Source organism: Acartia tonsa, chromosome 9 (assembly GCF_053477335.1).
Source record: "Acartia tonsa isolate MP-2025a chromosome 9, ASM5347733v1, whole genome shotgun sequence".
NCBI classification, from domain to species: Eukaryota; Metazoa; Arthropoda; class Copepoda; order Calanoida; family Acartiidae; genus Acartia; species Acartia tonsa.
In genome coordinates this window covers 38,950,483-38,964,252 of record NC_137268.1, presented here as the reverse complement: position 1 = coordinate 38,964,252, position 13,770 = coordinate 38,950,483, and the positions used below count along the sequence as shown (strand labels likewise).

At 32.5% G+C, this 13,770-nt stretch overlaps 1 protein-coding gene across 4 annotated transcripts in view; it reads right to left on the bottom strand.

Moving 5' to 3' along the window:
- Positions 1–2,933: 2,933 nt before the first annotated feature.
- The window catches only part of LOC145328878 (neuronal PAS domain-containing protein 3-like), a 55,246-nt gene continuing 44,409 nt past the window's right edge, over positions 2,934–13,770 (bottom strand). For all 4 annotated transcript variants that reach the window (XM_080172799.1, XM_080172800.1, XM_080172801.1 and 1 more), the window contains 6 exons: positions 10,802–10,850; positions 10,130–10,268; positions 8,622–8,700; positions 6,105–6,262; positions 5,125–5,548; positions 2,934–4,965 (listed from right to left, as the gene is read on the bottom strand). In XM_080172799.1, coding sequence (XP_080028925.1) covers positions 4,541–4,965; positions 5,125–5,548; positions 6,105–6,262; positions 8,622–8,700; positions 10,130–10,268; positions 10,802–10,850 — 1,274 coding nt within the window. In that variant the 3' untranslated portion in view covers positions 2,934–4,540. The remainder of the gene's footprint in view (positions 4,966–5,124; positions 5,549–6,104; positions 6,263–8,621; positions 8,701–10,129; positions 10,269–10,801; positions 10,851–13,770) is intronic.

Genomic DNA, 13,770 nt, shown 5'->3' with positions numbered 1-13,770 from the left:
GTCTTAGTATGTTTGGCCATAGTGTTTTCTGACCAGATCAATAATTTCATATTTTTTGGACACCCTGTATTTTCAAATAAAGAGAAAAATTTTTTTTGTCTTTTTTTAAATTTTTTTTCTATTTTTAAGTTACTTAAAACTGTCATATAGATACAGATTTTGACTAATAACAATAATATTTGCCTATTTTACAAATTTTTACACTTTTGGGACACCCTGTGCATGTTTTTGAAAAATGATGGTTTTTGCCCATTTTTGGGGGGAAGGAGTCGTTTTAGGGCTATAGACTATTTTTTCATTTTTGTAGAACTTTTCAAGTCACATCATTTGTTATTTATGCAAAAACCGCAAAAACCGAACCGTTTTGCCGTTATTCACCGCCAAAGGCGGAATTTTTTTACGTTTTTGCCGTTCCCGAGGTTCTAATTGGCATTTGTGGTAAGAAGACGTTGATTTATCAATGTCCCTCCTAAGTACTTTTATTTAGGTAATTTAATTTACTAAATTTCATATTAAGTAAAATTTTTTGTGCATCTAACCGTTTTTCGTCGAGATGGATTTCAATTGTTAAAACAAGAAAATGAAGTGAATATAACATAAATAATTGCTATAACATAAGTGATAAAAGAAACATAAATCATGTGCATTTGAAATTCCTTTTGACAAAAATCAGTTGGATATACAAAAAAATTTACTTAACATGAAATTTAGTAAATTAAAATGCCTAAATAAAAGTATTTCACAGTTATCTTGATAAATCAACGTCTTCTTACCACAAATGCCCATTAGAACCTCGGGAACGGCAAAAACATAAAAAAATTCCGCCTTTGGCGGTGAATAACGGCAAAACGGTTCGGTTTTTGCGGCTTTTGCATAAATAACAAATGATGTGTCTTGAAAAGTTCTACAAAAATGAAGAAATAGTCTATGGCCCTAAAACGACTCCTTCCCTCCAAAAATGGGCAAAAACCACAATTTTTCAAAAACATGCACAGGGTGTCCCAAAAGTGTAAAAATTTGTAAAATAGGCAAATATTATTGTTATTAGTCAAAATCTGTATCTATATGACAGTTTTAAGTAACTTAAAAATAGAAAAAAAAATTAAAAAAAAACAAAATTTTTTTTTCTCTTTATTTGAAAATACAGGGTGTCCAAAAAATATGAAATAATTGATCTGGTCAGAAAACACTATGGCCAAACATACTAAGACACATATTAGAGTAATTTGAAAAAAATAGCCAATTTGGACCAAGTTTTAGCTCTACAGATGCAAAAATCACATTTACAGGGTGTCCCAAAGTGAAATTTGACAACCTTATAGTCCCGGGTGGTCCAAACCGTTATATACCACATATGCACACAGATAAAACACAGGATTTAAGCCAAAAAAAGGATTTTTTTCTGACAGGTATTTTGGGTATTACGCTAGATATCCAAAATACACTTTTTGTTGGACACCCTGTAAAATTAGAGTTTTGGCCAAAATAGCATTATGAGCGCTTTTTACATGAATAAACGATCATTTTGGTGTATAAAATGTATAGATTGGATGTAAGATTGATGAAAAAATTAATTTTTAAAATTGTGAAAAAATGGGTGTTTTTTACATTTTTGTTACCTACCTTCATAGATAGCTAGATATCTAGACATCCAGGGACTCTGAAACTTTTTTTCGGCCATCCAGCATCCTTGAATGACCCAACGGACCAAAATATAGAGTATTAACAAAATCGGAGAGGTAGTGCAGAAAAGTGGTACACTTGGCAAATAATGCACCACGTATATTGTCTAATTCCATAATTGGGCATATTGATAAGAATGTTGAAATAATTACTAATGGATTAAAATAAGGGAATGCGCTAAGTGTCTAGAGTGACGTCATAAAATACGTCTATTATCAATCTCTTTTTTAGGGGTTTCCTTTCCTTCTTCTCCTCTCATCCTTCCTCTTTATCGTATTTTTATGACGTCAAACTAGACAATTTGCGCATTTCCATAAAATAGCTAAAATAGTTAAACAAGGATGACAAATTCATAAATGGAAAACTTTTAGTTGTAAAAGTAAGAAAAAGTTGAAAAAACAGTTAAGCATAACAGAATTACACTTACAGTTAAACATAATGATTTATAGAATAGATCGTTATTCATAGCCTCGTCATACAATTTCAAAATAGAATTTGTCCAACTTTTTTGCACACTCTCTTAAATTTAAGATAAACATAACATTTTTAAAATGATACCCCCCTTGGCTGTTTTGGAAGGGTGTAAACCCTTGTCAAGGCAGGTAAATCTAAAATTAAAATCACTCAACCTTAGATAGATAGATTGTAACCCGCGGCCATGGCTCAACACTTAGCATATTCTCTCGTCGTCAGGAAGGTAATAGGATCAAATAGAGGTAAACAATAGTTTCTACTGCTACTATGTTAGGTGCACGACCCTAATAGTCACAGTAGGGTAACGTCTTTGTCCAAAATAGACTCATCTCATTACCATGCACAATTGGGACTTCAAGACAAAGAGTTGAGGGGTGTTACCTAATTTAATACAACAGAGGTGGATTCTTAAAAAGAATTTGACCCACTAATCGCTTAGTGGGGCAAAATTTTATCGTGAAAAATCCTCCAAAATCACATAAAAATCTACAAAAATTAAATAAAATCTTATGTTTATAACCCTTCTATAATTTTGTTTATTTTTTTTTGTTTGTAGATTTTTAATGTGATTTTGGTGGATTTATCACGAAAACAATTTTGCCTTACTAAGCGATTAGTGGGGCAAGAATCCACCTCTGGTTGTTAGAAAAGAAGATATTTGGCACTTTTTAGTTATTAGTTGTTGGACCTGACGTTAGAGTGTCATGGACAGCAGCATCGCCCGCATGTGGTAATTGATAATTAAATAATTATATTGAATAAAACAAAGAAACACATTTTTAATTATCCTTTATTTATAAGTTTACTGGTAACAAATTTAGTTTTTTTTCCCACTCAAATGATAAAAAATAATCTTTTTTTATAATTAAATACTGAACTAACATCCACCATGGAATTATTATGAAGTAACTTTTTTACTATCTTTGGCTTTTCACTGGATACTTTTACTTGTGTTCGTTCTTGTTTTTCATACATCACAATTTTTATCAGTGTTTTTACATCACTTTAGTGTTTTTTAACAGATTTTTTTTCACTTCAAATTTACGTTTAAAAATCCTTCAATTTATTGTAAAAAAATTGGATCTAGTGCAGTTCACGGTATTATGTTCCAGGTAATGATTATCTCAAAAAATCTGTGAATTTTAAAGGCTACTAAGTCTAACGGCCAAGAACGGTAGAACGTATAGATTATGCTCCCAAAAATTATAAACTACAAAAGAAGACCTACAAATAGTCTGGAATATTAATTACTCAATAAAGCACAGTTATCTCGCAGTGAACATAAATGCGCGAAAAAGATTTAAATTACGCATTTTTTCTTAGGTGAAGCTTTCCCTGTGCATCATTTCTTATATCGCTTAACACAGTGAACGGGTATGACATATACGCTCAGCTGTTTGGACGCTAGCAGCCTTTAAAGTTCATAGAATTTTGGAAATAATCGTTACCAGGAACATTCTACCGTATACTGCACTAGATCCAACTAAAATAAAAATACAATACTTTGATACAAAGAAATTCATGTTTTAAAACATGAAGTTATCAGATAAAAATATGGATTCTAAAGTTATCATTTTCAGCAGTTTAACAGTTGCTTATTTTGCTTGTCACATATGAAATTTAACTGTTATACAACTATTTGAAATAACCTTAGAATCTAACTTATGTATTTGAATAATTTGTCCATTTAAACTGAAATAAAGATGAAAATAAAGATCTCTGTTTCATGTGTTATAAAGAAGTTTACCTTAGTACATATTGTAAAAAAAGGTTACTGCACTTTTTATTGATCAAATAAAGGGTGGGATTTTGGTAAATAAAAAAGTATGTTTAAGCTACTGTTAAGTTATGTAAAGAATTAAAGAACAAAATTAACATAACTAAATATTAAGAAACCTTGCTACAACGTTTAAAAAAATATTACATATTATAAAAATTAAGCAAAAAATGAATAAATTGAGCTTCTAGAGTAACAGAACAAAAGAGCTATTAATATGATCACAGAAAATTATCACAAATAAATATAATATAAAATCATGTTTAACATAAGAGAAAAGGTTGTTCAAATTAAATTAGTGCATTCTATTTTGATTTATATTATGATAACTAAAATTAATTAATATTTTATCTGATTTATGTATGGTAAATCTATCATTACATTATCTTTTTTTTCTGATATTTTTTTTTTATCAGATACTATGCAATATTCTTAATTATTATAAACTTTAACTAACATTTAAATTATGCAGTGTTTTTAGTCATAAATGATACAAATCAAGTCTTAGACAATTTGACAGTATGTATTTTAAAAATGATTTTTCTTCTGTTTTGTTTATAGCTATTTTTTTTGTAATTTAGCAGTTTTTTTTCACTAAGCAATTTTTTAATTTCCAGTATACCAAGTTTGGCCGCGTTGTTGATTCAAATGAAAGCTAGCAGCAGCCGCGTGATGCGACGAGTACAAATTAGCCGCAGCATCTGGGTGCCAGGCGGCGGCTGCAACTCCTGCAGGATCAAGACCTGGTGGACTTGCAGCGGTCATCATGCTTGCGGTGGCACTCATGCTGTACGGCTTTAGGGCAGCGGCCGCAGCCGCGTGTTGAACATTTGTGTATGAATTTAGACGGCTTGTATAGTCCAGGTAGGAATGTCCATGGACAGGATTGTGTGTGGGGTGGTGGGGCGAGTCCAGGGGGGATGGATGGTGGGGGGAATAGCCCCCCACACTGACAGGGGCGCCTGGAGAACCGTGGCGCGAGTAAAATTGTTTGATCAAATCACTAGTTGCCCCTAAACTTGAACTTACTCCTAAAAATATACATTATGATCATTGATCAAAAATAAAAAAAATACATTTTAATACAATATTTTTAATTTTAGGTAAAATGTAAAGAATTTGTAAAAGCAAATGGCTTTAATTATTTTCAATTATTTCAAACCCAACTATAATTATAAAACTATTTAAACCTGGCAATGGAAGATGTAGTGGGGAGGCAGCTTGTTGCTGTTTCTTGCCCCCAGACTGTAGCTGGGCCTGCTGCTTGTCAGGCAGGTGCTTGCTCATAGCATTCTCTAGCTCCCTCACGCTATTACTGTTCTGATCAGGCAGACTGCTGATACCACTTGACGGACTGGAAACATGGACAGGCGAGCTGGTGCGATTTGACGCCCGGTCTTCAGTGTCGTCAGAGAAGCTGTTGGAGCCGGCTGTTCCAGCGCCACTGATGACCGAGGAATTTGCAACAATTGGTGTGGGAGTCATTGGGGCGTTAATTGTTGTAGGGGTGGGGGTGACTGATGGATGAGGGGAGGAGTGAGGGTGAGGAGTGCTTGTTGTGTGGGGGGAGGGGACGGGGGATCTTAGTCGAGCATGGGCGGCCTCCAAAGATGTCTGCAAGAAAAAATTATTTATATAATCGTCTTAGGTTTAACTATTTTTAAAAAGAACTTTTATATTTTTTGAACAAACAAAAAAATATACAAATTTATTTCATCTGAAAAATTTTCATTTACAAACTACAAATAGGGAAACATTAAAAGTTTGATTCATTAGTTGAGAACTGATAGTGTCCAAACATCTTAAACAATAATTTTAATCTATAGAAGGGGTAAACTAAATCATATCAATTTGAAAGTCATTTTATATTGAAAATCTTATCAATAGATAGAAAGAAAGAAATAGAAATAGACTAAATAGATAGATAGAAATAGGATTACTACTTACATGTTCAGATAAATTTAAACAAAGTTATTGTATTGCATTGATTGACAATTTAATACTCTACATTATGTCTCCTGAAAAGTTTTGGGCAAAATTTCCGAAAAATAATATTTTCTATAGTTTTAGAATAATACTTTTTGAAATAACTAAACTACATAGAAAAGAAATAGGAAAGGACAGAAATGTAATGAAAGCAAAACCCATTTTGAAAACCCAAGTTACAAACCTTTCCTGACCTCTGGTCGCAAGAGTCCTCTGCTGTGTATCCTGTCCTAAAGTCTTGTGACTGTCTCTCCAGAGTGGCCCCGGCCGGAGCTCTGTACGTGTCTGACCGGTCATCGCCAGCGGTGGATGCTCCGTAGCTCACAAAATCTTGACGGTCATCTAAGAATTAAAAAAATTTTATATCTACAGTTTACTGTATTTATATTATCATTATTAGATTAACACTTTGTTAAAATATAGTTTAACTTTGCTCATAGTGCTGATGTGAAAATTAGGCTAAGCAGCTTTGATTGTCAGCCTTGACTACTAAATCAAATAATCAAAATGCTTTAAAATTCTGTAAAAAAAATAAAAATGTATAGGGGAAAAGGAAAATATATTTATATTTGTCTGTATAGAATGGATATATTATTACTTGGATGTTGCACCAGATATTCTCTGATAAAGTGACGCTCGCAGTATGCTAAAATAATGATACCCCCCCCCCCCTACCCTCTTTACTCCATCTTCTCCTATCCTACTGGATGAACGAACTAACCAATATATGAGGTCCATATTAGCAACCTAAATTGACCACAATTTTCTCCTGTCAATATATCCACATATATCCTATATCCATTGTGTATAGAAATAAATTTCTAACCCAAACCAAAAAGGGATTCTTTTGTGTTAGCTAACAAGATTTTAAACTTCAATTGGATTACATCTCTGTGTATATATAAGTGGGATTTTCACGGATTTATGGATTGATAAATGGCCGATAAATTAATCTTCCATTTTAAAGAAAGATCTTTTAGATTAGTTATTTTTCGCAGCGTATTTAAGACGGCTTTCCGCGGTTATTAAAATGAAAATGTTTTTTTTTACCGAGAGGGCGAATACTAGGGCTAATAAAAACTGGTTTTAATTTGCATGATTTTAATATTAAAAAATGTGAAATTTGTCTGTAATCCGATGCCATTTTCAGAAGGGCTTAGAACCGGTTCTAATCATGCGGATATTAATCGATTTCTAAGCCATACTAGAAAAGCTTTTACTCTTTAAAATTTTTCATCGGTCAAATTAAAATGACAACTGTTATTATATATTTTTTAAATTAGAAAGTTGGAGGCAAAATTAGTTTTAAAGGAATCAAAAGTCAAAGAGACAACCTTCTCGTTAAAATGATCTGAGAATGTCCAACCTTAAGTTCTCAATTGCAAATTTGTTGCTATAGATAAACCAATTTATTTACAAAGTTAACCAAAACTTTTTAAACAGTGTTTCTTTGGTGTTACCAAATTTGCAATCAGAAATAACAACAATAACAGTCACAAATTGTTCATTCTTCCCAAAAAATGATGATACAACGTAAACCTTTTATTATATAAAGTAGTAAGATTTTATTTGTGCTTATATTTCAATAACTAATGAACCGATTGAGTTCTCTATTTCATGGAAGCTTCACACAGATCCCAGGATGGTTTTAAACCATTTTATTTACATATTTAAGACTTAGGATGGTTTCAGGCTATTTTTTTGTACTCAACTTCCGTTTTAAACACAAGGCCTCTAGATGCTAGGGGTGCAACCGATAGTAAAAAATATAGGGGTAATAATATGATTGTTCAAACTTTAAAACCGTTTTATAATGTTAATTCCTTACACAAATAGAAATAACTGTTCATAAAATATAAAAGCATATTCTACTTTAGTAATATATGTTTCTCTTATTTTAAATCACAAAATTTGCAGTTTTAAATTGACACCTTAGCTACACCCCTAGGGCAGAAGGGCAAGAGAGAGGTCGAGCAGTTATTTGGGAGCTTTTTAGAGGGGAACATTTGGGAGTAGTTCAGGGAGAGTATTTGCAGGGAGGGAGAGGACAATGGGCTGTTTATTACAATATTCCCCAAAGTTTTATAATAACGTTTCTTATAAGTTGGCTTAGCAACTTTGGGTACTTTAGTGAATTCTGATTGGTTGGTTAATTAAGTTGAGTGTATAAACGTTTCACCCACTAAATATAATCTACAGGAGGGATAATTTTGTGTATCATCAATGGGGATGTACATCAATTTATCAGCCATTGTCTTGTTCCTTTCAGTGATGCCTCAACTCATGCCAAATCCAAAGAAGATTAGAGAACCATTGTGCGTGGCCTATGCTCTGGAAAGAAGAGATAACCGGCGATGTTGATGTCTTATCCCCTTAGATCCCTGTGTATTTGGGAGTATATATAGAGTTGATTACACCCAGAAAATTATGCTGATTGGATAACACATGAAAGAAAGGAAGAAGTAGATAGTTCAATGTTAATAATAAAGGTAGAAACTAGATGGCTAATATTCCTAGATACTAGCATTATTAAAAAGGAAAAAGGTAAATTGTGGAAAACTATTTTGCCGCAATCATTTCTCAGTTATTTAAATTAAGTTAGTAAATTTAAAAAGAAAACATAATTAAAGAAACCAAAAAATGTAACTACACTTTTTTTCTAAACTAAATAAAGGTAGCCAAATATCTGAATTAAATTTACCTTTCTGAAGTGGCATAGGAGATTGATTTGACAATGGCGAGTCTATATCCTGCTTCACGTGTACGTCTCCATGCTCCATCTACAAAAATAACATTTTTTAGAACCGGTTATTGGTTTTGAGAACTTACTTACAAACAACAACTTATCAAAATTAATTATCAGTTACGCCCCAAGGGCCTCTAGAGGTGTTAAATTTTTTTCTATGCAAGTATAGTCCTATAATTTTCTAAATGGCAGTCCTTAGCAGAAATAATTTTGGTATTTCTTTTCTAGTGGCGATTTTTCTTGGGAGAGTGGTGCTACTCTCTCCCAAAATAGTTATAAACCTTCTATGAGAAGCTACATTATAAAGGAGAACCATATCGGTCAAGCGTTAAGGTATACCCTTCACTACTGACAGACACACACACACACACACATACACACACAGATCCTGTTACTTTTATATAAGGATTATATATATGGTTTAAAAATTCACGCAACCTTTATTTAACTCTAGTTTATTAATGTTCCCTAAGATTATCTATATTACAAAGTAGCTTGATGTCTGTCTGCCTGTCCGTTCGTCCGTCTGTCCGTCTGTCCGTCTGTATGAAGCTTAAGATCTCGGTAACCACTGAACCGATCGGATTCTTCTCTTCAGGGTATATACCTATTGGTCCTGTGGTGGTTTTAAGCTATTTTCTTAGGGGATGGGACACCCTCAACCCCCCCAAAAAACAAATAATTCACCCTAATTTTTTTAAAAAAAATAGAAAGTAGTGGGGGCATTTAGTGGGGATACTTAATTTTTTTTAATTACCTCTTTGGGCAAAGCCCCTAGAGGCTAGTAACAATGAAGGATGGATTATTATGATATAAGTTTCACCTTGTCTGTATCCATGACTATATGTGGATACACAGAGTTATGATACATAGTAGAACAGGATACACAAATATTAAACTTACCTGGTCTGTATCCATGACTATATGTGGATACACAGAGTTATGATACATAGTAGAACAGGATACACAAATATTAAACTGACCTGCTCTGTATCCATGACTATATGTGGATACACAGAGTGTTGATACATAGTAGAACAGGATACACAAATATTAAACTTACTTGGTCTGTATCCATGACTCTATGTGGATACACAGAGTTATGATACATAGTAGAACAGGATACACAAATATTAAACTTACCTGGTCTGTATCCATGACTATATGTGGATACACAGAGTTATGATACATAGTAGAACAGGATACACAAATATTAAACTGACCTGGTCTGTATCCATGACTATATGTGGATACACAGAGTTATGATACATAGTAGAACAGGATACACAAATATTAAACTGACCTGGTCTGTATCCATGACTATATGTGGATACACAGAGTTATGATACATAGTAGAACAGGATACACAAATATTAAACTGACCTGGTCTGTATCCATGACTATATGTAGATACAAAGAGTTATAATACATAGTAGAACAGGATACACAAATATTAAACTCACCTGGTCTGTATCCATGACTATATGTGGATACTGGGGACCACTCAGGACATAATTAACACAGATAATTGTTTGTTCTTCGCTGTTCTTTGTATTACAAACCAGGGTGGCACAGGTTTGAACCCACGTGTAACCTCCACTCCTAAAATGTTAACCATAAAAGTCGATATACTATTACATGGATGTTGCATCAGATTTTCCTGACTAAAATAACGATACCCCCTTTACCCCTTCTCTCTCCTCCTACTGGATAAACGAACTGACTAATAAATGAGGCCTTTTTTAGCATCCTAAATTGACAACAAATTTTCCCATGTCAATATATTCATATATTCTATATCCATTACCATAAAAGCTATATGCATCTTCTCTAGGTTTTGCTTCAAAAACCTATTGCCCACAACCACTATCTAATATCTATCATAGCAAAGGGTTTGATTTGAAAACTTTTCTGGGAATTTCCGTTACTTTCTCGGGGGAGGGTACCTACACCCTTTTAAGAGAAATCGCCCCTAGAAAAAAATTACCTCCAAAAAGATATTACTTTTTTTTTTTTAAAACTGAAATTGAAAGTGGGCAATTAAAGTTTGATTACCCACACACACACACAAACCTCAAGTGCCCCTAGTGCTTAATTATATATAAGGTTTAATATTGAACTAAATAAAAAGTTACCTGTTCATTAGTCTGTAGTACATTGACATCACTTGGCCCTTCTTAATCACTAAAATATACAAATTATTATTAAAATATAAAAGTTTAACCATCAAAATATGAACCAGCTTATAGTGCCTAATAAAAATAATACAAATGACCAATGATAGGCCAGTATACATTTTACCATTGGTCAATTACAATGTATACTTCCTTATCATTGGTGATTAGTATTGTATGACGTCATTTTTTACTAGGCACTATAAGCTGATTCTTAAAATATACTTTAGAGAGAGAATAGTGAATACTTTATAACTCTACATTATGATTTCTTTTTTCATGTAAATAATATCTAACAAGGTTATACATGTTTAAAAGAGAACTAATCATAAAAAATATGAATATAAATAGAATTACAGATCAGAGGGAATATTATACTCTTGCAATGGATATATTATTACTTGGATCTTACACCAGATTTTCTTGTCTTCTAATAATGTGAAACACACAGTGGGCTAAATACAATTCCCCCTTCCACCCCATCCCCTCCCCTCCTACTGGATGGACGAGATGACCAATAGATGAATTCCATGGTAGCAAGCTAAATTGACGACAATTTTTTCCCCTTGTCATAATATCCACGTATATGAAACATTTAATACTCTTGTACATTCATAGATAAACCAACAGATAGACATATTTTTCTCTTATTTTTATAACATTGGGGTTTTGGCGGATTTAGATACTTGAAAACATTAAATATGACTATTATGATAGCTAATTTTGTAGATTAAAGTTTCTAGTAATTGTAATTGTTGTGTATGATTTAATTAATATCAATCAACTGACCCAGGGATCTAAAGGGAGAGTACAAAGGCCGATAAATTGATGTACATCCCCAATGCTAATACACAAAATTACCCTTGAGGTAGATTAAAATCAGGGATTGAAACGTTTGAACACTCATTTTAATGAGCCAACCAATCAAAATTAACTGAAATCCCTAAAGTTGTTAAACTAACGAAGTATAAAACGTTATTATAAAACTTTGGAGACTAGTGTAATAAACAGCCCATTGTCTCCTCTCTCTCTGCAAATGACTACTTTTTAAAAGCGAAGCTTTTCTATAATTAGGGTCGGTCCGTCCGTCCGTACGTTCGTCCGTCCGAGATAGATAGCTTTAAATCGTTAATTTAGGCATGTTAGAATTGTCCTATCGATTTCAAACTTTGCATGATGATTCCTGTAGTAGTTGGGTACGATTTAGAAAGCGTAGCAACTCTATGATCATTACCAGAATGTCCGTACGTCCATTTTAAACATGTCGAGTTTTCTACTTTTTTAACAACAAATTTTTAAGTGATCTAATTATCCGTTTGATCTGATTATTGGTATATTGATTCCTGGGACAACAAAGAACAATATTATAAGCGAATCAACTCTATAATCAAGTCCAAAAAATGTAAGTATGTCCATAAACATTATCCTGTATCAAGCAGTTTTTCAACAAATATACTTACAATTTTGCTTTGACTCTTATACTTTTATGTTCTGATTATTCAATTCAGACACTATACAAGTGTTAATGTCCGTTTGTCCTACCGTTTCAGTGCTTCGCTTTAATGGATGTTGTCATCCTTGTTTCACTATAAATCATAGAAATAGTATATCAATGTTTTTAAGTTTTCTACCTAACCCTACGTATAAGATAGTACCCAAAGATCTTTAGATATGCTATTTACATTTATATTTTATTATTCTAAATAACCCTTCTTGTATAAATTTCCTCACAAATTTAACCTATCTATCTATTTATCTAATTTATCTTTATTTAACTTTTAATTTTTTGTACAGGGTAACTTTTCTATAACTAGACTATTCTTATTGCTCCACTTTTTGGTACTTTCTCTTGTATTGCTTTGCGAGCATTAAAAATAGATTAAAGCTAAATAACGTGGATACTGGATAAGGTTTTCTTCCTTTATTCAAAACACTCCCCACCCCTCCACCTTTTAAACATTAATTTTAAAAAGGTGGAGGTTTCTTTGCCCGACTAGGCACTTTAAGGAAAACCGCCAAATTATGTTTTTATAAATTTTTGTATAGGATAATTAATATTTTTTCTACATATTTTGCTATTTTCCAGCAATAAAGGTGATAAAAGTAGGGCTCGGCAGCCGCGTGTAAGCCCCAGTTTAATCGTCATATTATAACTCTAAACTTTAGCTGGATGTCTAAACCTGTTCCTGAACATACAATCCATCTTTTCGGATTTTTTTTTGCACACAAGCGGGTTTAAAATTCACACTCCTGCGCGGCTGCCGAGCCCTGATTAAGAGCCGGGTCAAGGGAAATAAATTAGATTATGAACATATTTATTGAAAATTTCATAAGTAAAATCATATTAAATTATCCGTAACATTATTATATTCAATTAAATTATTTAATACTTTTAGTTTCTCTTCTTAAAATTTTATAAAAAAAAACGTTATAAAAAGTATCTGATTCTCTGGGATCTATAGACAAACAAAAAATTCAAAATAATAAATTTTAGAAAAGCAGTAACTTTTAACTATAATAATTATTTATCTTTATATTTTAGTAAATTTATTTAAAAATTCGTGAAAAATTTTCCGCTATGGTTGTATGGCTTCGAAACCGATAAATATCCGCTGGATTAGAACCGGTTATTATTAATACTGAAAAATCATGTATAGCACCGTTTTACAGACACTATCACAAATATTAAAATAAAAATAATAAATCAGATATAATCAGCCATGGCCTTCGGCCCCTCGGGGTTAACAAACCTATTTTTAATCTTATAATTTTTCGTTTTAATATCCGCGGAAAGCTGTATATAATACTGACCCTTACATTCCATGAAAATATCCCATGGTTAATAATTTTCCATGTTAGTTATAGCAGGCAGAAAATTTAATAGATTACAGACAATCTGTCTATGACAAAAGGTTTGAGGGTGGTAATAA